The sequence below is a fragment of the Anser anser genome (assembly GCF_964211835.1).
Source record: "Anser anser genome assembly, chromosome: 29".
In the NCBI taxonomy this organism is placed as follows: domain Eukaryota; kingdom Metazoa; phylum Chordata; class Aves; order Anseriformes; family Anatidae; genus Anser; species Anser anser.
Window position 1 is genome coordinate 2,325,189 of NC_139750.1, and position 25,821 is coordinate 2,351,009.

A 25,821-nucleotide genomic window follows, 5' to 3' on the forward strand; every position below is an offset into this window, starting at 1 on the left:
ACCTTCCTGAAGTCAGAGTAGATCTATATCCACTGCCCTCATCTGCCGGGCCAGTCATTTCATCACAGACATTTGATGTCCAAACTGGTCAAGTGCCATTTCCCCTAAATGAACACATTGCAACTGCTCCAAATGATTTTCTTGTCCATCCTGTGCCTGGAAATGGGCTCCAGGATGAGCTGCTCCATCGTCTTCCCAGGGATGGAGTGGAGCCTAAGCAGCCTGCAGTTCCCTGGGCCCTCCTTCTTGCCATTCTTGCAGCTGTGAGGGACATTTGCTTTCCTCCAGTTTTGGGGCACTTCTGCTGGTCACCAGGATTGATCCCAGAAGACCAAGAGTGACCTTGTAAGGACATCAGCCAGCTCTCTCTGCTCTCATGGGTGCATCCCATAAGGTCCCATAGATATGTGTATCCCATTTGGTTTAGTATGCCCTGACCTGACCCACTCCCACTGAATGTACATCTTCCTTGCCCCTGACTTTCCCTTGTTCTTTGTGACCTGGGATTCCTGAAGGGCAGTCTTGCCAGTACTGATTGAGATGAAGAAGGAACTCAGCACCTCTGTTTTTTCCCTGTCCTGTGTCAACAGATCCTGGGTCTCATTCACCAGTGGGTCCACAAAATCCTGAACCTTCCTTTTGTCACCTATACACTTCCAGAAGCCCTTCTTACTGCTTTAGACATCCTTGGCCAAATCCCATTAGTCAGGCTTTAGCTTTCCAATATTCTTCCCTACATGCTCAGACAAGACCTCTGTATTCCTCTCAAGTTACCATCTCTATGCTTCTTTCTGTGTTGGAGTTTGACCAGGATCTCCTGGTTCATCCATGCAGGCCCCTTGCCATTTTTGCCTGATTCCGTCTTTCCTGGGATGGACTGCTCTTGACGTTGCAGGAGGTGATCCTGGAATATTAACGACCTTTCTTGGACTGCTCTTCTCTCCAGGGCCTTATCCCACAAGACTCTTCCAAGCAGATGGTTGAAGAGGCCAAAGACTGCTCTCCCGAAGACCAGATTACTATTTGTTCTCTTTCTCAGTGTTGTTGCAAACAGCAGGCAGAGTTTCGCATGGTCCCACAGCTGAGGTGTGACAGCCCAAAGATGTACCAACGCCCTCAGCCAGGTGCTCAGACCAGAACAAGCTGGAGCCTGTGATTTCTGACATCCATGGAGTCACTGCCAAGGCATGGTGGGACAAGTCTTGCAGCTTGGGATCCTTCAGTGGGTAGGTACAGACTTCAGAACAGACGGGCTGGAATGATCCAGAGTTGGATTTCCTCACTGAAGCTGCTTGGATATAGGGAGCTCCTCTATGTGACCTGTGAAACGTTCTGTGAGCCCTTGTGGGTGCCAATCAGAGAGGGGGTCACTAAGGGTGCTATCATGGTGGGAGAAAAAGAACTTGCAGCCATGTCAAGGAAGTGGACATAGTCATTGTTAAGCACCCCAAAGAAGTCTCTGGATGTATGAGTCTGGGTCTCCCTGAGGGCTTTTTAATGTCCGTGCCATTTTCCACAAGGGGAACAGAGCTATGTGCAAACAGTCCAGGTGGTTTCTAGACTGTCTTGGAATAGCTTCTTGGTCCAGCTGCCAGATGGTCCAACAGAGGTAATACAAACCTGGATCTGATACCTGCATGCCAGAAAGAGCTGGCCAGGGATGTGATGATCCGTGTCAGCCCTAGCTGTCATGACCCTGAAATTGTGGGGTCCCAGATCCCAAGGGGTGTGAGGAAGGGGAATAAAAGACTTTTAGTGGGGATCCCAGGTGAGCAGCACACAAGTGCAGAACAGTGGTTGGACACCTCACGAGTTCTGTGCGGGGGTGAGGAGGCAACGAGGCCCTGGGGCTGGTGTCCTCTCGTGGTCCTCAGTGGAAGAGATGGCAGCCCTAGATAGCTGAGAGGACAAGGACCTCAGGTCTGTTGGTGGAGGTCCCAGCCACACCAGAGCCCTCAGCTATTCCCACCACAGGCTGTCCAATGTTTTTGCATGTCTGTGCTTTTTTCTCTGCAGATAACTCATGTCACTTCAGAATAAGAGATAACACACCTTTCTCCATTAATTTTCTCCCATTTTGGGAAAGAGAGAGAGATTATAGGGGAGGTTTATATGATTTAGCTAACTGCCATGGGACAGCTCCCAGCTTAGTGACAAGGCACAAAGGAAGGCAACATTTTTAGGCAGTATACACTAGACAAAAAGCCAATACCTCTATTCCCAATCTCTGAAGCCCTAACTTAAAGGACTACTGCTAGCTTGGACAACCTCTGGCACCTCAAATGTCAAATGGTGTTTGCATTTGAACAACTCACTGTTCTTCCCTATCTCCTGTAATTACTTGAGGGAGCTTAGCCAAGAGTATTTTGTACATACCTAAACAGAGGTGAGAGAAATCCCAAATTGTGTGGGTTTGTGGCTAATATGGAAGGTTCTGGGCCCCATTACAGGCTTAGGACACCGAACTCAGAATGAGGTGCATCAATTGACTTGCTGTGATCACTTCCCTCAACTTGGGAAAATGTGATCCCTGCCAGTCACCGTCTGGGTGTCCTGCCTAAAAGTGGAAGAGGACAAGGTGATTCTTTGATGAAACTTCTCCTGATAGGAGAAATGGCACTGCTGGAAGTAAGTAAGTGCCTCTCCCCAGCTGTGGGAGGGAACATCAGGGATTGCTTCAGTCTGTTTCAAAGTTGATTCCCCTGGAGGCCCAGGGACTTGTGAAGAGCTCCCTGTGCTGCTGAGCTGGAGCAGGGCTCCTGGGCCCAAGGGGAGCTCCTGGCAAGCGGGCAGTGCTGCAGAGAGACAGCTCTGCCCAGGAGCAGCTCCCCTGCACAGCGCAGCAGGACTGGGGGCACCGCCTGCAGGAGACAGGGGGAGGACAGAGTTGTTAAAGGCTTTTTGAAATGAGAAGACAACTTAGTGCTCCTTGTTTGAGAAATTTTCAGTGTACTTTATACAAGTCCATGTAAGGGCAGAAACTTTATACAAGTCTCCATGTAAGTGTGAGGCAGATGCAGTACCTGCAGGGATCTCCTGAAGCTGGCATATCCGCCAGTTTACGGGATATGTCAGGAGTGCTCCTACTACTTTTCCAGTCTGGAGGAGAAGAACCTGCCCCAGGTCAGTGTTTTTCTGCTTCACCATCAGAGGCCAGGACATGAGGGTTCTTTTTCATAGGGCTGGCCGCAGGCTGTTCAGCTGGGGTGCAGGCAGGCGTGCCCAGGGCTGTGGTGCAGAGCAGGGTCCCTGCTGTGCCCCAGGGGCTGTGTGCCGGGGCAGGGCCTCTGCCGCCTGCCAGGCTCAGCACTCAGCCTGCCCAGGGAGCTGCCCGGGGCTGCAGGGAGAAGCTGTGGGTGGAAGGACCACCCCTGGCAGGGCAGGACAGGGTCCAGCTACTGCCCAAAGGCTGCCACATGGCTCAGGGCTTCTCAGAGCCCAAACTCGTAGCCTAAACAACTTCTCAGAGGAAGTTGCTTGATAGGGGAAGAAATGGAAGGGTTTACCTGGAAAGGAAAGAGCCTGTGAATTGAGATTTCTCCTCTTCCTTGCAAGGTTAGGAGTGAGATGGGAACTCACTGTGACTCTAAATCTGTTTCACTGAGAGGTGAATAAGTCTGGGTGCATCAGATTAGTTCTCCTTGATTTACAGATAAGCCACTTTACCTTTCCAGCCTCATTAGGTTTTGTCCAATATTCTGGTTAGCACTTTGTAACATGGAGGTGTCCCTGAGCTGTGGCACGGGACAAGACGTGTCTGCAGTGCAGCACTGAGTACACGGTGGGTGGGAAGAGGTCTGTGAGCAATGGCAGGGAGGACATGTTTTGGACAGGGAAGCATCTCCCAGCAGGGACAGTACCAGGCAGCAGAGACCTGGGCAGGGAGGGAGAGGGAGCTGCTGCCTGAAACAGCAAAGGAGGGGGGATTCAGGCACTCCCTGCCCTGCTAGCAGTGCAGGCACCTTCTCTGCAGCAACCCCCTGCTCTCCTCTGCCACCCAGAAAATCTTCTGCCCTCAAGGCCGGTGGGTTTCAGAACTAGTGGCAGACCAACTGCAGGGTGGAGGAATGCCCCAGTGCCATCTGTCTGTCCCTGTCCTGCCTCCCTTGGCAGGAACACTGGGGCATTTCACCATATTTCCCCATCTGTCCTTGCCGTCTTTGTCCCAGCTAAACCCTGTGGGGTCTGGGCCCTGCAGTGTGTGGGGCTGGCAATGAGCTGGCCCTCCCTGCAGGACACCCCATCTTCAGGACATCTCTCTCTTTCCCCGGGTCGTCCTGCTGGGCTGCAGGCTGCCGTCCACAAGGGCACAGCTCCCCCAAGGCAGCTTTGCTATCTAGGAGCCCGATGCAGAAGACAGCTCACTGCTAAGGTGATGGAAATGCTGCTGGATGGTGTCTGTGGGCATCTGCAATGAGCCCTCTGTGTCTTTGGCTGGGAGGGGAGAGCTGAGGTCCTCCTCAGGTACACCGACATGGGGCGGGGAGTTGTTGATTCGCACTTTCAGACTGGATTCGTCTGCTCTCAGCAGTGTCCAGGTTCTCCTCAGGGGAACATCTGGGGGTGATCATCCTCCACCTCAAAGAGCCACCTGCACAGGTAACCTGAGACCGGGACTGATGGATAGGCTGGCTGTCTGCCCTCTGCACTAAGGGACAGTCCATCTCAGGACCCACAAGATTTCACTTCACATGCAGCAGAAACGCCAAGGATTTCTACATAACTCAAACACTCCTCAGGTGTGGTGGGACAGCTAGAAGAAAATGAATAAAACAAAATCCCCGCAGCCCTTTTCAGTAGTCAAATGAACTGGCAGTGACAATACTGAAAAGATCTTTGCTATCATTAGTGGACTTACATCTGAGATCACGCCATGATCCTATTTTCTAGCTTCTGTAGGGCATGACAGCCTCCTCTGAAGTCCAGAGCAGAGTCCCTGCTCTACTGGCAGCCCCAGACTTAAAGCAATCAGAGCTCCAGGAAAAGGGAGCTGCACAAAGTGGTTTTTTTTGTTGGTGGTGGTGGTTTTTTTTTTTTTTTTTCTGAAAAGAGAGAGGCAGTGTTTGGGGGTATTCTGTGACAAATGGAGTAGGTTTAACTTAGTGAAGTCTACCCTCATTTTCTCCTTGCACAGACCCTTGCAGCAGAGGCAGCAAATGTCCAACAGCAGCTTCCCCAACGAGTTCCTCCTCCTGCCATTCGCAGACACCCGCGAGCTGCAGCTCCTGCACTTTGGGCTCTTTCTGGGCATCTACCTGGCTGCCCTCCTGGGCAACGGCCTCATCCTCACAGCCGTAGCCTGTGACCACCGCCTCCACACCCCCATGTACTTCTTCCTCCTCAACCTCGCCCTCCTTGACCTGGGCACTATTACCACCACTGTCCCCAAAGCCATGGTGAATTCCCTGTGGGACACAAGGACCATTTCCTACTCAGGATGTGCTGCTCAGGGTTTTTTCTTTTTCTTTTTAATCTCAGCAGAATTACATCTTCTCACTATCATGGCCTATGACCGCTACATTGCCATCTGCAAACCCCTGCACTATGGGACCCTCCTGGGCCTCAGAGCTTGCATTAAAATGACAACAGCTGCCTGGGGCATTGGTGTTCTCAATGCTGTGCTGCACACTGCCAATACCTTTTCCCTTCCCCTCTGCCAAGGCAATGCCCTGGACCAGTTCTTCTGTGAAATTCCCCAGATCCTCAAGCTCTCCTGCTCAGATACCTATGTCAAGGAAGTTGGGATTCTTGTAGGCGGTGTCTGTGTAGCATTTGGGTGTTTTGTTTTCATTGTGCTGTCCTACGTGGAGGTCTTCAGGGCTGTGCTGAGGATCCCCTCAGAGCATGGACGGCACAAAGCCTTTTCCACATGCCTCCCTCACCTGGCTGTGGTCTCCCTGTTTATCAGCACCGGCACATTTTCCTACCTGAAGCCCCCCTCAATGTCCTCCTCCTCCCTGAATCTTTTGCTGGCAGTTCTGTACTCGGTGGTGCCTCCAGCTGCAAACCCCCTCATCTACAGCATGAGGAACAAGGAACTGAAGGAAGCAATTAAGAAACTGGTGTCACTGTTGTTTTTCAATAATGATCAGCTTTCTATCCTTCTCCACAAATAACATCAGGGGTTTCCCAGTCCTTTATTTTGGCTTTGGTTGTGTTTTTGGTGTGTGTTTGTTACTGTTTTCTTTAATTGTTATTATTAGCATTAGTAGTAGCATCACCTTTACTGTTGTCATTATCATTATTACTATTGCTTTCATTTACATTATTGTTATTTGTGGTTATTATGTTATTACCTAGATGTTTATTTTCAGCTCACTTCTGTTTAGGAATGAATTTGCTTTGTCTCTTTTGGAGCCCATATCAGGTTGCATCTCATGCTGTATCACAGCTGACTTTCTCATTGTGTCTCTGATAAAATGGGTTTTCCCCAGAGCAGTGGCTAAAGCCTGGGCTATTCTTCCAGAGTTGGTGCCAAGAACAGGCCTGAGCAACTGCTCCCCAAAAGGGCCTGTTGCTCCATGGCTTCAGAAGCAAAAAGCTGAATCAGAGAACCATGGAATCATAGAATCATTCTGGCTGGAAAAGACCTCTAAGATCATCCAGTCCAACCTTTCACCTAGTACTGACAAGTCCACCACAATGTCCCATTGTAACCTGATTGAGACTGAGGGCTAGATCTAAGACTAATGTATAAGCGGGCAGTGATGGGGTAGACGGTGAATGGTCACTGCATTACCTACACTGGCTGTCCCACATGTGACATGCAGAGGATGTCCTAAAGGAGGGGAGTCTGGAGATGCCTGGAGAGCCTGGAGCATCTCCAAGGACAGAAAGTGCCTGGGTCAGGCAGTGACCAGAGCCCTATGATGTGAGAGATCACCCAAGGTGGAGTCACCCAAAAGGAAAGGGCTAAACCCAGGTGACTGCAGGGAAATGAGGACTTTGAAGTTGTGGGGGAGGCACTCGACACTGAGCAAATACAGTGAAGGGAGGCTGGAAAGAGATTCATACCACCCTTAGGCATCTACTGTCCTAGGAAATGCACCACTGTCCCTTCACACACCTGCCACCTCCCACCAAAGACGGGGATTAGCAGAGACCCCATCCAGCCTGGAGCCCCGTGGGGAGCATGAGCAGGGCACCAGGACTGTCCAGCCACGTTAGCAGAGGGATCGTGAGAGATCAGATGGGAGCTGCCTTGAGCTGTAAATTGCCTCACAGAGGAAAATCATAGAATCATAGAATATCCCGAGTTGGAAGGGATCCATAAGGCTGATCGAGTCCAACTCCTGGCTCCACACAGGTCTACCCCAAAATTCAGACCATATGACTAAGAGCACAGTCCAAACACTTCTTAAACTTCGACAGGCTTGGTGCCGTGACTACGTCCCTGGGGAGCCTGTTCCAGTGCACGACAACTCTCTCAGTGAAGAACCTCTTCCTGGCACCCAGCCTGAACCTCTCCTGTCGCAGCTCCAAGTAAACTAAACTCCTCCAAGTTTAGTATCGTCACCAAATTTGCTCAAAACACAATTTAGTTCTACATCCAGATCATTTATAAAAACATGTAAGAGAACTGGGCCTAAAATGGAACCTTGGGGAACCACACTAGTGACCAGCCGCCAGCCTGATGCGGACCCATTTACCACAACACTTTGAGCTCTGCCCGTCAGCCAATTGTTCACCCATCATGTGATGTTTTGTTTAGCTGTATGCTGGACATTTTGTCCAGTAGAATGCTATGGGAAACTGTGTCAAAAGCTTTACTGAAATCCAAAACCACCACATCGGCTGGTTTCCCTTGAACAAGTAGATGGGTGATCTTATCATAGAAAGAAATCAAATTTGTTAGGCAGGACCTACCCCTCGTGAACCCATGTTGGCTGGGACCAATGACTGCATTGTCCCCCAGGTGCGCTTCAATAACTTAAAGGATAACCTCCGTAATTTTACTAGGCACTGACGTGAGACTGACAGGCCTGTAGTTGCTAGGGTCTCCTTTCTTGCCCTTCCTGAAAACTGGAAAAACATTTACCAGCTTCCAGTCTACTGGGACCTCTCCAGATTCCCAAGACCATTGAAAAATAATTGAGGGAGGTCCTGCGATGATGCCAGCCAGCTCTCTGAGCACCCTGGGATGAATCCCATCCGGACCCATGGACTTGTATGGATCCAGGTGGAGCAGCAAATCCCGCACACGTTCAGGGTTGTTTGGGAGTTTATCATTCCCACCATCACGGTCATCCAGCTCAGGGCAGCTGGGGTCCCAAAGCCCATCATCGGTGTTGAAGATGGAGGCAAAGAAAGCATTAAACGTCTCTGCTTTGCCTGTGTCCTTGTCTGTGAGGTGACCTTCCCCATAAAATAGCGGACCTATGTTTTCTCTGGTCCTCATTTTTCTATTCACATATTAAAAAAAAAACAAAAAAACAAAAAACAAAAAAACATTTTTATTGCCTCCCACCGACATGGCCAGCTTCAAGTCTAACTGGGCTTTGGCAGCACAAATTTTCTCCCTACAAATGCTAAGAGCATCTCTGTAGTTCTTCCACATTACCCGACCCTGCTTCCAGTAGCACTTCCTTTTTATGCCTAAGGTCCAGAAGATCCCTGGTCAGCCAAGTTGGTCTTCTGTCCCGCCTGCTTGACTTCTGATATTTTGGAATTGCCTGATCCTGTGCTTTTAGGAGGCAGTGCTTAAAGATTGACCAGCACTGATGGACTCCAACATCTTCAAAAGCAATTTCCCAGGGGACCTTGCTAACTAGTTCCCTGAGCAGCCTGAAGTCTGCTCTCCCCATATCCAGGGCTGAAGTTTTGGTGGCAGTTTTCCTCCTGTCACCAAAAATTTTAAACTCAAATGCTTCATGGTCACTATGACTGAGACAGCTGCCAATTCCCGCAGCCCACGCAAGGCCCTCTCTGTTCTCCAGCAACAGATCTAGGAGGGCACTTTTCCTAGTTGGCTCCCTTAGCATCTGCACCAAAAAGTTATCTGCAAGGTGCTTTAGGAACCTCCTGGACCTCCTTGTGTTTTCTGTGTGGTAAGTGTGGAGGTGTTTTAGTGCAGAGGGTAACCGGATTTGAGAGGGTTTAGGAACAGTCATGGTGCATCCAGCTTTCTTCAGGTTTGTGAGGGGATCTTAACTTCTTTTCTGGTTTTGACATCTCCACACCAGTGGCCTCATCAAACACCAGCCAGATCCTGCCCTCCCTTCCTGGTGTAGCAAGAGCAGTCACATCCTGCATCTATCTGTGCATTCATTTGTCCCTCCCTGTCTTCAGGGCACTGTGCCACACAGATCCCCCACCACTACTTGCCCCCAGCGTCTTCATGGAGGTGGCAGCACCAACACTACTGCCAGCAGGTTGAAAGAGGTGATTGTGCCCCTCTACTCTGCCCTTTTCAGACTCCACCTGGAGTCTTGCATTGAGCTCTGGGGCCGCAGCACAATAGACACATGGACTTAGTCGAGCAGGTCTGCAGGAGGGTCACAAAAATGGTCAGAGGGCTGAAGCATGTCTTCTATTAAAAGAAGCTGGGAGAATTGTTTTTGTTGTTGTAGTTGTTTGTTTGTTTGTTTGCTTTTGTTTTCAGGCTGGAAAAGGGAAGGCTCTGGGGAGACCTTACAGCAACCTTCCAGTACCTAAAGGGGGGCTACAGGAAAGCTGAGGTGGGACACTTTATCAGGGAATGTAGTGATAGGACAAGGGGTCATCGCTTTAAACTAAAAGAGGGTGGATTTAAATTAGATTTGGAAGATTAGGAAGATCATTAGATTAGGAAGAAATTCTCTGAAGGAGATGAGACCTTGGAACAGGTTGCCCATTAAAGTTGGGGTTGGTGCCCCATTTCTGAAAGTGTTCAAAACCAGGTTGGATGGGGCTTTGGGCATCCTGGTTTAGTGGAACACCATGGTGGGTAGGGCGGTTGATCTTTAACGGTCCTTACCAATCCAAAACATTTCATGATTCTATGATTCTATTTCAAAGCAGCTCGTATGGAGCTGTGTTTTGAATTTAAGACCAAAACAGTGTTGATAACAGACCAGTGTTTCAGTTATTCCTGAACCATGTCTGCACAGGATCAAGGGCTTCTGTTTCTCATACTGCCCACCCCTCAAACATGTGTGTTGATGGTGAGCAGGATATTGTGATGGGGCACAGCTAGGACTGGTGACCCAAAGTGATCAAATAGATGTTCCACACCATGCAGCACCCCCTGCAGCCCACCACCCCACTTCTAAATGCATGCCATGCACACCAAAAGCACCTCCTTTGAAGAGAGGCTGAGATAGTTGGGATTGCTTATCTTGAAGAAGAGAAGACTCCAGGAGGCATTATTGTGGTCTTCCAATACATAAATGGGGCCTACCCACGTGTGTAGTGAGTACACGTAGAGTAGAGTAGAGTAGAGTAGAGTAGAGTAGAGTAGAGCAGAGCAGAGCGGAATGGAACGGAATGGAACGGAATGGAACAGAACAGAAGAGAACAGAACGGAATAGTTCAGTTGGAAGGGACCTTCAAAGATCATCTAGTCCAACTGCCTGACCTCTTCAGGGCTAAACAAAAGTTACAGCATCCTGAGGGCAATTTCCAAAGCCTCTTGAACACTGGCAGACCTGGGGCATCAAGCAGGCATCAAGCTAGGGAGCCTGTTCCAGTGTTTGACCACCTTCACAGTACAGATTTTTTTCCTAATGTCCTGTCTGAACCTCCCCTGGTGCAGCTATGTGCCATTCCCGCCAGTCCTGTCATCGGTTACAAGGGCGAAGAAATTGGCACCTAACCTCTTCTCTTCCCCTCCTCAGAAAATTGTTGAGAGCAATGAGGTCATTCCTCAGCCTTCTTTTCTCCAGACTAGACAACCCAAGTGTCCACAGGTTGTCCTCATAGGACATGCCCTTACATTGGTGGCATTACCCCTTTCGCTTGGTTTCAGAGCTGACAATGTCCCTGATCAGTTAACCTCACTGGAAAAAACATTTGCTCCATATCCCATGCTATCATCAATCAGTGTGACTGGCGAGGTCTGCTTCCCCCTTCTCTACCTCTCCGACCACCTCCCACTCTTCCTCCCCCACCCCCCTGCAACCCCCACCACCCAACACCCCATCTTCTTAACAGAAAAAAAGGAGAACGATGAGGAGAATCTGTGACTGTGTGAGCCTGCAGGCCAACAATTGGTGATGCAGTTGGTGTAGACAGAAAGATTTCACTTGCTGTGAAAATGTTTCTTCCCCTTGCATAACAGCAAGCGTTTGGAAGAGATGGGATGCACCTGCCTGGCAATTTCTGGGGGTCCTCTCTAACAGGACAGGAAAAGATGATTCTCATAACGAACTCTTTCTTTGAACTAGGAGGAAAGATAGCACTGGAAGTAGGTGTCTCTCTCTAGCTCACAGAAGGAAGAACAGTGATTGCATCAGTCAGTTTCAGAGTCGATTCCCCTGGAGGCCCAGGGACTTGTCAAGAGCTCCCTGTGCTGCTGAGCTGGGCTGGGCTCCTGGGCCCAAAGGGAGCTCCTGGCAAGCGGGCAGCGCTGCAGAGAGACAGCTCTGCCCAGGAGCAACTCCTCTGCACAGCGCAGCAGGGCTGGGGGCACTGCCTGCAGGGGACAAGGGCAGCTGAGAGAAGGGAGGGAGATGTTAAAGGCAGTGTGGAGGGGGACTGCTGAGAGCTCAGTGTTGGAGAAATCTTCCCAGCCCTGAACAGGGTAAGTGTCTGGCTGCAGGGCAACGCAGCTGTTGTTCCTGGTGCCATCTCCAGATTTGCTAGCAAATCCCACAGCCTCTGGGATCTTTCAGGAGGACACTTAAGAGTTCCTAAGATAAGAGGAGAATGACAAGATCGAGAGCGGGGATTACCTGCCTAAGCTGTCAGAGGGACAGGACATGAGGGTTCCTTCTAGAGGGGCCGGCTGCAGGCTGTGCAGCCAGGGTGCAGGCAGGGGTGCCCGGGGCTGTGGTGCAGAGCAGGGTCCCTGCTGTGCCCCAGGGGCTGTGTGCCAGGGCAGGGCCTCTGCCGCCTGCCAGGCTCAGCACTCAGCCTGCCCGGGGAGCAGCCCAGGGAGACGCAGGGAGAAGCTGTGGGTGGAAAGAGCCCCCCAGCAGGGCAGGGCAGGGCAGGGCAGGGTCCTGCTGGTGTCCAGAGGCTGCTGCCTGGTGTAGGCAGCTCACAACTCCACAGCACCCACAAGAAAACTTGGGGGGTGATTCTTGAAAGAGAAGGCCAACTCCTGAGTGACCTGCAGGGAAGGCACTGTCTGAGGTCTCTGCTTTCACTTTCCTGCCCTGAAGAGCAGTCAGGGGAATGCTAATGGAGTTGTCAGGTTGTGTCAGTCAATGAGGCTGTTACAGCATTACACTCACGAGGTCTGTAGGTCTGTGAGGAACCTCACAATTTTCCTCCACGCTCTTTAACCTACATACTTCATTGTTTCACGACGTATTGTTGGATGTCCTGCTCAGCACCTAAAATACTGAGATACTCTGGCCAGTGGGCACCTGAGACCCATCCCTAGTGTTTTTTAGCAGATGCTGTAGGTCAGTACTGATTCCGGCTGAGCCCACAGAGGAGCTGTCTAGTCCCTCTGAACCCTTAGCAAGTAAAACTGAGAGCCTGAGGCAGGAGCACAACTTCCTCAAAGGGAAGTAGCAGTTTGTCTTGCTGAGGAGATTTTGATAAAACAAAATATATAGGTTTGGGTTTTGCTCAGAGAAATCTCTCTAACTTGTCTTTGTCTTTTACACCATTGAAAGCCAACCATGCTCTGAGGCAGCAAATGTCCAACAGCAGCTTCCCCACAGAGTTCCTCCTCCTGTCATTCGCAGACACCCGTGAGCTGCATCTCCTGCACTTCGGGCTGGAGGTGACAGCAGCAGAGACACATACAGAGTATGTGTTTTCCTTGTCCATATGAGATGCTTATGGAGTGGATGTGGTTAGATGAACCTGAGTGAGCCCAATTCAATAAGCCATTCCCGAGGATTGCCATCAATTCTTTCAGGACAGACGGTTTCTTAAGGTCATTTACTTTTGAGGGTACAGTCCCCCGTGGAACTACTTGAATTATTTTTTCAGCCTTTAAAATAATTTTCTGCAAAGGTCTCAACATTTCTCTAAAATGCACATTCAGTGCATGATTCACTTTTCCAAACAGAGGGGGCCATTCCCTTCAGGATGCCCTGGAGTTGCTAAAGGCTGTATGAAGAAACATGAGCCTGGACATGTAGGAGTCCTTCTGAAGCACGAGCTGGTTGGCAGGCAGAGTACCTAAGGGATTGTGCAGGGCATACCCTGCACCCGCTGCTCCTGGGTGGGCTGGGAAGAGGCCTCCTGAGCACAACAGCTCCTTGTAGCCCTGTGGGTGCTGGCTGTGAGGTCACTTCTGTCCCAGCCCCTGGCTGGCCAACAGCAGGGAGGCAGAGCCTCTGAGGTCATGAAGGCCATCAGAAAGCTGTGCCCAGCAGGGTGACACATTAGGGGAGGCCAGAGGAAAGCTGGGTGTATAACGGTGGGAGATCTGGGAGAGAGAAGAGGGTCTTGGATAACAGTAAGGAAAGATTTGGAAGAGGTAAGAGGGACTCAGGTAAGGCTGCTGCTTCTTCAACACTCACTGGGAAAATCTTCATGTTATGTCCTGGTAATATTTCTAACTAGTAACCTGAAAATCTAGTGCTACCCTAAATGCTCTCCCTCACCCTGAAAGGCATCCATTGCTCTAATCCCCAACCTCATTTCCTAATTTGAAGTCAAACCCCAAACACATTACTTGTTACCATTAGTCACAGAGTCATAGAATCATAAAAACACAGGGTTGGAAAGAACCTACAAGATCATCTAGTCCAACCATCTTCCTATCACCAATACTACCCCCTAAGATACTAAATCTGATCTCGTAGCACCTCGTGCACGCGCCTCTTGAACACTGCCAGGGACGGTGACTCGACCACCTCCCTGGGCAGGCCGTTCCAGGGCCTGACCACTCTTTGAGAGAAAAAGTTTTTCCTGATATCTGATCTAAACCTCCCAAGGCGCAACTTCTAGCCATTTCCTCGAGTCCTCTCATTAGCTATCTGAGAGAAGAGGCCGACCCCCTCCTCATCACAACCTCCCTTCAGGAAGTTGTAGAGTGCAATGAGGTCTCCCCTTAGCCTCCTCTTCTCCAGACTAAACAATCCCAGTTCCCTCAGCCACTCCTCATTGGAATTGTGCTCCACACCTCTCACCAGTTTTGTTGACCTTCTCTGGACACGCTCCACTGCCTCAATATCCTTTTTCTGGTGAGGGGCCCAAAACTGAACACAGTACTCCAGGTGTGGCCTCACCACAGCTGAGTACAGGGGGATGATCACCTCCCTGCTCCTGCTGGCTACACTATTTCTAATACAGGCCAGGATACCATTGGCCTTCTTGGCCACCTGAGCACATTGCCAGCTCATGTTCAGCCGAGCATTGATCAACACTCCCAGGTACCTTTTCTCTTCACAGTCTTCAGCCACTCTGTCCCAAGCCTATAGCGTTGCATGGGGTTGTTTGGCCAAAGTGCAGGACCGGGTGCTTGGCCTTGTTAAACCTCACCCCTTTAGCCTCGTCCAAGCAGTTCAGACTATCCCGATCCCTCTGAAGGGCCACCTTACCCTCAGGCATATCAACACTACCTCCCAACCTGGTGTCGTCTGCAAACTTACTGAGGGTACACTCAATCCCCTCATCTAGGTCATCAATAAAGATATTAAACAAGATAGGCCCCAGTACCAAACTCTGGGGGACGCCACTTGTAACGGGACGCCAGCTGGACTTAACTCCATTCATCAAAACCCTCTGGGCACAGCCCTCCAGCCAGTTCTTTACCTAGAGAAGAATATACCTGTCCAGGCCATGGGCAGCCAGTTTCCCCAGGAGAATACTGTGCGAGACCATGTCAAAGGCTTTGCTGAAGTCTAAGGAGACTACATCAACAGCCCTTCCCTCATCTACCACTCTGGTCATACGATCATATAACAGACCCCCACCACGATGTCACCCCTACAGGCCTTTCCCCTCATTCTTATCCATTGACACTCAACTTTACCATTCTCAACCCCAAGCTCTTCAACATCAAAACACTCTTTAATATAAAGAGCCACACCACCACCCTTCCTTCCTTGTCAATCCCTTCTGAAGATCTTGTAGCCGTCTATCACAGTACCCCAGTCGTGGGAGTGATCCCACCATGCTTCATTACAGCAACTAGGTCAGAGTTAGCCTGTCTCACAGTGGCTTCCAGCTCCTCCTGTTTGTTGCCCATGCTGCATTCATTGGTGTAGATGCACTTCAGATGAGACATCTGCCTCACCCCCAGCTTCAGCATTGTTCCCCCAGGCACTTCTCTGGTGATCCCTGTTTTATCCCCTTCCCCCATCATAGCTAAAGCTCTCTGGATGAGTCCTGCTAGCTCCTGTGCTAGGATTCATTTCCCCCTTGAAATGCTTTGAATCTCTATGGTTCTACTTAGAGAAGCTCATATAAGCTGAGTTTTGCATTTGAGACCAAAACAGTGTTGTTAACGGATGAGTGTTTCACTTACTATTGAACCATATCAATGGGTTCTCCATCTCTCATGCTGCCCCCCCACGACATGTAGGTTGGGGGTATGCAGGACAATGCAATGGGACACAGCCAGGACAGCGGACCCAAAGGGATTAAATAGATACTCCAATAGGTGTTCCAGCCCACCATCCCACTACCAAAAGCAACTCCCAGCCTGCAGCAGAGGAGCCTGCTGGGGAAGAGCTGGAGGGCTGTGGGGACCCACCAGCAGGAGCTGGGAGGGCAGTTTGGGTGCCAAGTCCTGCCCAAGGGTCCAACCTTTCTCCCCGTTCAGCTCCTGTAAGAGAGGTATCTCTGCCTGTGGGTGCTGGGCAGGCATCCTTGGGTTCCATGGGGGCACTGCCAGTGAGTGCCTCATGGGGCTTCACAGAGAGCCACTTTGTCTGGAAGCTGCCTGTGGCTGGGAGGACGGAAATGTCTCTGTCAGTAGGAATAGTGTCCGGGGACCAGGGCCTCTGGCAGCCCCACAGCCAGACACTGATCCTGCTGGCCCTTACGTGACCCTCCCCAACCGCTGTGTTTCTGAGTTCTGCTCCCCTTCATCAGCCTCAGGGAGATGTCCCGACACCTGGGCAGGGAAGCAGTGGGTCTGGGGCAAAGCCCCAGAGGGTTTTACTATAAACATTTGCCAACACACAGCATAAAAACGGGAATACCAAGAGGGGAAATACCCATGTGTGTCTGCTGACTGCTGGAAAAGGGAGACCGTTCCCTGGTGCTCACGGCTCTCCCAGTGGCACTGAGCTCTCCTCCCTCCTGGCTGCACCCAGCTGCTCGGCAGGGCTGGGCTCTGCTGGCCTGGGGCTCTGGAACCCTTGTGCATGGGGCTCCGGTGACACATCCTGGGTGTCCTCGTGGGGACATGCCAGAGACACCTCTTCAGCATCGTCATAGCCCATGCTTCCTGGGAAGGGGGACGAGGTGTCTCCCTCAGCTCCAGGCTCCCCAGTACTTCTCTGGGAGCGCAGACTTCCCCCTGTAAGCATCAAGGCAGGCTGTTGTGGTTGGTCCTGTGGGGAGCCCTTTGGGGCTGTACATCACCTTCCTCCTCCTCGCCAGACCTGAGACATTCGGCCCATTCTCCCAGCACCCAGGAAATCTCCCAGGACAGGTTCCCCATGCTGGGAGATCAGGCTCTCGATACAACATGGACTTGCCTGGTGCTGGGGTTGACACCAAAGAAGCGGCAGTGCTGCATTGCCCTCTCACCTGTGGCTGCATCCCTGGGCCCATCTCCCTCCTCTGGAGTCCCGGGCACATCCCAGTCCCCCTGCCCAGGGACAGGATCCTCCCCAGGGTCAGAAACCTCCCCAGCATCGTCATAGCCATCTGCTGGGTCACCTCCGGGCAGGACAGGGACATCTGAAAGGAGAGGGCAGGTGGTGGCAGAATGAGAAGAGACATCCTGCAGAGCAGAGGATGGGAGAGTGTGCAGGGACACAAGGCTGACACGCTGCTGGTGTCAGGGCCACAGCAGAGCCTTCATCCTTCCAGCTCTGATGATGGCACTCAGCGGCACTGCTGTCTGTCTATCTGCAGGGAGGAGAGATGGAGCCCTTCCCTCCCCTCCCCCTCCAGTCCCTGGGGCTGGCCCCAGACCATCCTCCTCCTCTCTGTGCCTGGGGTAGGGCTGCAGCTGGGTCAGGGACCCCTCTGAAAAGGAGCCTGGAGAGCTGCAGCGGGTGCTGTGGGGTGAGCCGTGCTGCCCTGACTGGTGCTCAGCACTGCTGGGGATGCGCACCAAGAGAGCTGGGGCTGCTTGGGGAGGAGATCCCCAGCTCCTCTGGGACCAGCCCCTTCTCAGATGGGCTCCCAGAGCTGCCCTGGGACAGTCCCTTCACTCAGCCCTTGGAGGTCCCCAGAGTGCAGGGCCAGGCAGAGAGGGGCTGTCCCCTCTGGGATGGGCAGAGCTGGTGGGGAGGAAGCTCCTGTGTGGGGACCAGCACCTGGATGCTCTCCCACAGAAATGAAAGCCCCAGCATTTCAGGGACCATGGGCAGGAGCTGCAGGGCACCGGCCTGGTCTGGGGCAGAGAGAAAGGGCCCTGCAGATGTGGCCCCGCAGGGACATGCACCCACCTGAGAGACTGAACCTCGGCTGCTTCTCCCACGCCAGGCTATAAGCGATCTCCTCGTACACGGCCTCAGGGAAGGGCTCCCCAGCTCTCCCAGAGCCTGGGGACAGAGGCAGAGCTGGTCTGGGGATGGGCAGAGAGGGACGGGACCCCACTGGGCTCCCCCAGCCCCATTCCCTGGGCCAGCACAGGGCTGTCCCCACAGCACAGCCCCACTGTGTTGTGTTGGCACTGTGGCCACTACCCCAGGGAGGGCAGCATCCCCATGGAGATGGTCTGGGGCAGCGTCAGCCTCGCACCATCCCTTTGGAGACAGCCCTTGTGCCCCTTTGGTCTCTGGGTCACGACCCAGTACAGACCCTGCACCAGCTCCTGCATTTCCCCTCCCCACGGAGCTCCTCCATCTCTGCCCCACGCGTCAATAACACAGCCCGTGCCCTGTTGGGGGGTGGCTGGAACCACAGTGATGGAGCCTGCTGCCCCACGCTCCTCCTGCCAGTGCTGCCCAGAGCACTGCCAGCAGTGCATCCTCCCCGTCTCCCTCAGCCTACCTCTCACATTTATCTCCTTCACCCAGGACTCATGTCCTCGTGGTCTGGGCTCTCTCCACCCCTCCTGCTGCAGCCGCATGGTCTATCAATCCGTGGGGCAGCAGATGGGGCAGGGGGCAGCACACAGCTCTGCCTGTGCCCCTCACCAACATCCCCAGCACACCCAGCCCTGCCAGGAGGCATCACCCCACCAGGACCACTGGGGAAGGACCCACCTCTGCGCTGAGCCCTGGCACTTCGCACCTGCCCAGCCAGGAGGGCAAGGAGCAGGCAGAGGAGGGCCCCCAGGATGATGCAGATGATGACAGGCACCGAGAGTCTCCCACTGGTGGTGGTCAGAGGGCCCCGGGGGGGATCTGCATGGGCAGGAACATGGCAGGGGCAGCATCAGGCCTGGGAGAGGTTGGGGGCAGGACATGCCACTCCTGACCACACAAGGCAGCAGGGGCTGCAGGTGCTGGGGGGAAAGGGCTGGGTGATGGGGCAGCTCCCACCCTGCTGGGTACATCAAAGACTTCCCCCAGCTCCCTCGATTTCCTGGGAGTCTCACAGCCCAGCAGGAAGCCCCTTCCCCTGGCTGTGGGTCACAGCCTGGCCATGGGCAGACCCAGCCCCAGGGGAAGAACAACTTACCTGCTTGTGGGGGGGGTGTTGCTGTCCTGGGTGCAGCTGCAGGGCAGGAGAAGGAGAGCCGGGCTGGGAGGCTGGGGCTGCGGTAGCAGGCAGCCTCCCTGGCAGACGGCCCCAACATGTGCCACATGAATTGTCCCTCCTGCGGGGCTGGGCAGGGTGGCAGGGACAGGGCCTAGCACCACTGCTCTGGGCCACTCACAGGACAGTGCAGGCAGCCCAGGGGATGTGCTGGGACATCCAGCCCCACAGGGCACACAGCACCCACCACCAGCCTCCAAGTCTGGAGGGACACCCTTGCTGGGGCCCGCAGTGGGGCCATGCCAGGATCCAGCAGGGCAGACGCCCAAGCCAGCTCCTTGCCAAGCCCCCAGCGATGTCTCCCAGCCCCACTGCTCACCTGAGCAATGCACAGCCGCATCTGCCTTATGCTGGCAGGCACCGCTGTCCCCTGGCTGGGCCCAGCAGTCCTGCAGAGACAGCTCTGTTCCCCCGCACTCCATCAGCCAGATGGGGCCCGTCCCCTCTCCAGCACCAGCCTGGCCCAAGGCATAGACCACGGGGCCACAGCCCAGCTGCCTGCATGCCACCTCGGCGTCCCGCATGTCCCAGGCATTGTCACACAGCGTCCCCCAGGCGCCGCGGTGCCAGACCTCCACTCTGCCCGAGCAGCCGTCCTTGCCTCCCACGGCGCGGATCTTCTCCCTGTCTGGGGAGGCAGAGACCTCCCATTGCACCGGGACAGCTGGGACAGCCCTGCCAGGTGATGGGGGCACATGCACGGGCAGCTCCCTACCTGTGCACCTCGTGGAGTTGGGGCATGCAGCCACCTGTGGCCTTTCTGTCCTTGTCCCAAAGGAAAGAGAAGTTGGGCTGAAGGTACTGCTTTGGGGGTCGTGCAGGAGAGAGCAGGGCTGACCTTCGCTTGCACGTCCCCATGCAGTTACCATTGCAGGTGATGTGGGCCTCGTCTCGGAGGTCATCACACGACTGCGGATGCCAGGGAGTAGAGGGACACTGCCAGAAGGAGCTGTTGCTCTTCCCACACTCCACATGATCCAGCCACGCAGTGCCAGACAGCTTGGCATCATTAGAAATTGTTTCCAGGGAGCCTTCATTCCCGCAGCCCAGCTCCTTGCACACCAGTGACACTGTCTTCGTATTCATCAAGTTGGAGCAAACGCTGCCCCACGTCCCGTTGTAGAAAACCTGCAGGCGCCCGGAGCAGCCATCGCTGTTCTCCAGCCTCAGGGCCATGAACTCTGGAAGGAGGAAAGGCCCCAGGGACGTCCTTGGATGTCAGCCACTGATGGCCTTGACCCTAACTGGCTCTGCCCTCACCCCAGCCTCCCAGGGCCCAGCTCCCAGCCCCACTCCCAGCACAGACCTGAGCAGACAACTCCCACGTCCTCCTTGTGCCCACAGTCGTGCTGCCCCCAGTCCTCAGCAGGGCAGTCCCAGAGAGCAGCTTCGGCCCCAGAGCAGTTGACGCCATCCAGCCAGATCTGCCCGGAGCCCTCCCCGAACCGAGCGGAGCCGGCTGCCTCCAGGGCCCCTCCACAGCCCAGCTGGCGGCAAACGACGGCGGCGTCGGCTAGGTCCCAGGCGTCGTCGCAGACGGTGCCCCAGCGCCCCTGGTAGTAGATCTCCACTCTCCCGGCACAGCGCCCGGCCCCGTCCACCAGCCGGACCCGCCGGCTCCCTGCAGCGGGGAGAAGCCCCGACCGTCAGGGGCTGGCTGCCCACCTGGCCCCGCACCTGGGGGACATGCAGCACCACTCACCCCGGCACACAGCCCCCACGTCCTCTGCGATCCCTGCTGACAGCATTTTCTTGGACAGGGAGGTGTTGCAGAGGCACAGTTCAGCCTCCTGCCCTGTGCACCGCACCCCGTGCAGCCCCACGGGGCCCAGCCCTCGCTCGGCCCTCGCAGGGGTGTAGGCTGCCTCTGCCTCTCCGCACTGCAGCTGCCGGCACACCACGCTGGCCTCCTGCATGTCCCACTGCTCATCCAGGACTCTGCCCCACGTCCCGTGCTGGAAGACCTCCACGCGCCCGTCGCACCGGCTCCCTCCGCCCACCAGCCACAGGGACATGGGGCGAGCCGGGCCTGGTGAGAGCAGAAATTCAGCCAGGCGCTGCCATGGGGTCCCCAGCTCTGGGTGGCTGTGCCACGCACCAGGGGCAAATGGACTTTGCAGCACTGCCCAGCACTCACCTGAGCAAATGACAGCAGCAGCGTTCTCGTGGGAGCACGGCGAGGCCCCCAGGGCAGTCACCGGGCACTGCCCCAGGTGGGCTTCAGTCCCGTCACAGTGGAACGAGTCTCTCCAGACGGGGCCAGTTCCTCTCCCAAAATGCCCTCCTCCAGGAATGGACTCAGCAAAGCCACAGCCGAGGTGCCGACAGAGAACGTGGGCGTCTGAGAGGTCCCAGTGGGAGGCACAGAGGGTCCCCCACGTCCCCAGCACCTCGACCTCCACCCTGCCCACACACGCTGTGCTGCCGTTCACCAGCCTGAACCCTGTGTACTCTGGGGACAAAGGAGGGTGAGAGAGGCCACATTTGTGCTCTTGCTCCCACAGGAGCTGCAGGAGAAGCCAATGGGACAATGTGCCTTTCTCCTCCTGCAGCACTCTTTTAGGGCTGCAGACCAACACCTCACCCCACCTGTCCCCCACCCAGCACAGCCCAGTGCCCACCCTGCTCTCCTGTCCCCCACCACAGACCCCGTGGGCACCATACCACACCGAGTCCTTACGTGTGCAGGTGACATGAGTGTTATTGCCGTGGGTGCAGGGCTGATCCCTGGGGACCCCGCAGGTGCAGAAGAGGATGGTGGATTCATTCCTCACACACTGCAGCTCTCTGTCCCAAACAGGACCAGCCCCTTCTCCCACGTGAGCTACCCCATGCATGGACAGGGCTGTGCCACACTGCAGCTCCCTGCAGACCACCTCAGCAGCTTTGGCACCAAAGTGGGAGTCACAGACAGCTTTCCACTGGTCCCTGTCGTAGACCTCCACACTTCCTGAGCAGGGGCTGTCCCCTCCAACCAGCCGGACAAATCCTGGAGCAACCAAGGAGACCTGTGAGTTCCCAGAGCCCTCTGGCACTTCCATGCCCACCTCCCACCTCATCCCTAAGGTGGCCACATGCAGAGCCCCACAGCCTGCCCAGCAGCTCTCAGTGGGTGCCAATGGCACAAACAGCTCAAGGTCCCCTGCTGCTCCTCAGAAACCAGCCCAGCACCCATGGGCTGCCCTCTCTCCCAAGCCCCCAGCCACAGGCACCGCTCAGACAAACTACTGCTGCCCGGAGCCCCTGGGCTGCCCGGCCCCAGACCCAGCACTGCAGCACCCACAGCACGTGGGCCCAGGGAAATGGGCCCAGGCACTGGGGGCTGCTGCAGCCTGCTCTGACCCACTGGGCTCAGGCCAGGCTGAGGAACCCCTTGGAGCTGCCAGAAAAGCTCCCTGTTCCCAGGGGCTGCTGGGGCTCTTGGGGAGCTCCTGTTCGATGGGGCACATCTGGGGAGCAGGTAAAGGGGGGTCCTCAGGCAGGGACAGAGTGTGGTGCTGGGCATGCACGTCCCCAGCCACCAGCTGGGCAGAAGGCAAAAGAGCAGGCAGAGAGCAGCCCTGGGCTGACACGAGCTCCCGGTGCAAAGGCAGGCACCGAGGAGAGCCAGGAGGTGCTGGCACAGCCCCTGGGGAACAGGGCAGGCAGGAGACGCTGGGCAGTGGGCCAGCATGGCCTGGAGGGGCCATGTCTCCAGGGTTTAGGTCTCATGGTGTGACCCTGGGACAGGAACAAGGTGCCACTTGCCACCCTGCTCCTCTGCTCAAGCCCAGTGCTCCTGCCCTCTGAACAGCCTCCCTGCTTTGGCCGAGGTTCTCTTGTCTGATGGGGGTTGTTGTGGTTTAACCCGGCTGGCAGCTAAACACCACACAGCCGTTCGCTCACCCTCCCCCCTCCCTCTCTGGGATGGGGGAGAGAAACGGGAAAGTGAAGCCGGTGCGTTGAGATAAAGACAGTTTATTAAGACAGGAATATAATAATAACAATAATAACAATAATAATAATAATAGTGATAATGATAATAGTATTAATAATAATAATGTGTAAGAAAACAAGTGATGCACAATGCAATTGCTCATCACCCGCTGACCGATGCCCAGCCTATCCCCGAGCAGCCGGACCCCCACCCCGGCCAGCCACCCCTATATATTGTTTAGCATGACATCAGATGGTATGGAATACCCCTTTGGCCAGTTTGGGTCAGCTGTCCTGGGTCTGTCCCCTCCCAGCTCCTGCTGCACCCCCAGCCTGCTCGCTGGCAGGACAGAGCGAGAAGCCGAAAAGTCCTTGGCCTGGTGTAAACACTGCTCTGCAACAATTAAAACATCAGCATGTTATCAGCGCTCTTCTCATCCTAATCCAAAACATAGCACCCTACCAGCTACTAGGAGGGAAAATTAACTCTGTCCTAACTGGAACCAGGACAGATATCCACCCCTTATTCCATACCATTTATGTCATGCTCAGGTTACACTCTTTCCAATACATTCTAATTAATCACCATTTTCATCTATGATATATAGCAATCATGGTAGTGATGACATACAGTATTATATAATAATTAACATACTACAATTCAACTCATGGGCTATTCTCACCCAGTATCAAATCCCCTTGAGGTACACACCGGACCTCCCCATTCTTTTGCATTACCCACCAAGTGCATCCAGGTCCCTGAGCAAAAGCAATTCCACGAATGGGTTTGCCTTTTCCTGAGGCAGGAGTAGCCCAGACTGTTTTACCCAGCATGTTTCTTACGTGCACTACAGGAACTTTATCCCCTTCTACAGTGCGTAACAGGTTTGATTGGGCAGGTCCAGCTCGGTTGGCAGATCCCCTGGTATTGACTAACCAGGTGGCCTTTGTCAAATGCGTATCCCAATTTTTGAATGTCCCAGCACCCATTGCTTTCAGTGTAGTCTTCAACAGTCCATTGTATCGTTCAACTTTTCCAGAGGCTGGTGCATGATAGGGGATGTGATACACCCACTCAATACCATGTTCTTTGGCCCAAGTGTCTATAAGGTTGTTTCGGAAATGAGTCCCGTTGTCTGACTCAATTCTCTCTGGGGTGCCATGTCGCCATAGGACTTGCTTTTCAAGGCCCAGGATAGTGTTCCGGGCGGTGGCATGGGGCACAGGATATGTTTCCACCCATCCGGTGGTTGCTTCCACCATTGTAAGTACGTGGCGCTTGCCGTTGCGGGTTTGAGGGAGTGTGATGTAATCAATCTGCCAGGCCTCTCCATATTTATATTTCAGCCATCGTCCTCCATACCAAAGAGGTTTTGACCGTTTGGCTTGCTTGATTGCAGCACATGTTTCACAATCATGAATAACCTGTGCTATAGTGTCCATGGTCAGGTCCACCCCTCGATCACGAGCCCATCTGTAGGTTGCATTTCTACCTTGATGGCCTGAGGTGTCATGGGCCCATCGGGCTATAAATAATTCACCTTTATGTTGCCAGTCCAGGTCCACCTGAGCCACTTCAATCTTAGCAGCCTGATCCACCTGCTGGTTGTTTTGATGTTCTTCAGTAGCCCGATTCTTGGGCACATGAGCATCTACATGGCGTACCTTTACAACCAGGTTCTCTACCCGGGCAGCAATATCTTGCCACAATGCCGCAGCCCAGATGGGCTTGCCCCTGCGCTGCCAGTTGTTCTGCTTCCACTGCTGTAACCACCCCCACAGGGCATTTGCTACCATCCATGAATCAGTATAGAGATAGAGAACTGGCCACTTTTCTCGTTCAGCAATATCTAAAGCCAGCTGAATGGCTTTCACTTCTGCAAACTGACTCGATTCACCTTCTCCCTCAGCAGCTTCTGCAACTCGTCGTGTAGGACTCCATACAGCAGCTTTCCATCTCCAATGCTTTCCCACAATACGACAGGACCCGTCAGTGAACAAGGCATATTTCTTCTCATTTTCCGGTAGCTTGTTGTACAGTGGGGCTTCTTCAGCACAGACCACCTCCTCCTCTGATGATATCCCAAAGTATTTGCCTTCTGGCCAGTCCATAATCACCTCCAAGATTCCTGGGCGACTGGGGTTTCCTATTCGAGCTCGCTGAGTAATCAGTGCAACCCACTTGCTCCATGTAGCATCAGTTGCATGATGTGTAGAGGGGACCCTTCCTTTGAACATCCAGCCTAGTACCGGCAGTCGGGGTGCCAGGAGGAGCTGCGCTTCAGTACCGACCACTTCCGAAGCAGATCGAACTCCTTCATATGCTGCCAATATCTCCTTTTCAGTTGGAGTATAGCGGGCCTCAGATCCTCTGTATCCCCGACTCCAAAACCCCAGGGGTCGACCTCGAGTTTCCCCAGGTTCTTTTTCCTGAATGGCTCCAGGTGGGACCATTCTCCCCGGCTGCGGTGTAGAGCACATTCTTTACATCTGGTCCTGTTCGGACTGGCCCGAGGGCTACTGCATGAACTATTTCCTGCTTAATTTGTTCAAAGGCTTGTCGTTGCTCAGGGCCCCATTCAAAAGCATTCTTCTTACGGGTTACTTGGTAGAGCGGGTTTACAATCAGACTGTAATTTGGAATATGCATTCTCCAAAACCCCACGACACCTAGGAAAGTTTGTGTTTCTTTTTTGCTAGTTGGTGGAGACATAGCTGTTATTTTGTTGATCACATCCATTGGGATTTGACGACGTCCATCTTGCCATTTTATTCCTAAAAACTGGATCTCTCGTGCAGGTCCTTTAACTTTATTCTGTTTTATGGCAAAACCGGCCTTCAGAAGGATTTGGACTATTTTCTTCCCTTTCTCGAAAACTTCTTCTGCAGTGTCACCCCACACAATGATGTCATCGATGTACTGCAGGTGTTCAGGAGCTTCCCCCTGCTCCAGCGCAGACTGGATCAGTCCAT

At 53.8% G+C, this 25,821-nt stretch overlaps 1 protein-coding gene across 1 annotated transcript in view; it reads left to right on the top strand.

Moving 5' to 3' along the window:
• Positions 1 to 5,156: 5,156 nt before the first annotated feature.
• The window catches only part of LOC310887879 (olfactory receptor 14C36-like), a gene marked incomplete at its 5' end in the record, with an annotated part of 34,736 nt that continues 14,071 nt past the window's right edge, over positions 5,157 to 25,821 (top strand). Inside the window, one exon of the mRNA XM_083814055.1 lies at positions 5,157 to 5,990. Within this exon, the coding sequence (XP_083670181.1) occupies positions 5,157 to 5,990 (834 nt within the window). The remainder of the gene's footprint in view (positions 5,991 to 25,821) is intronic.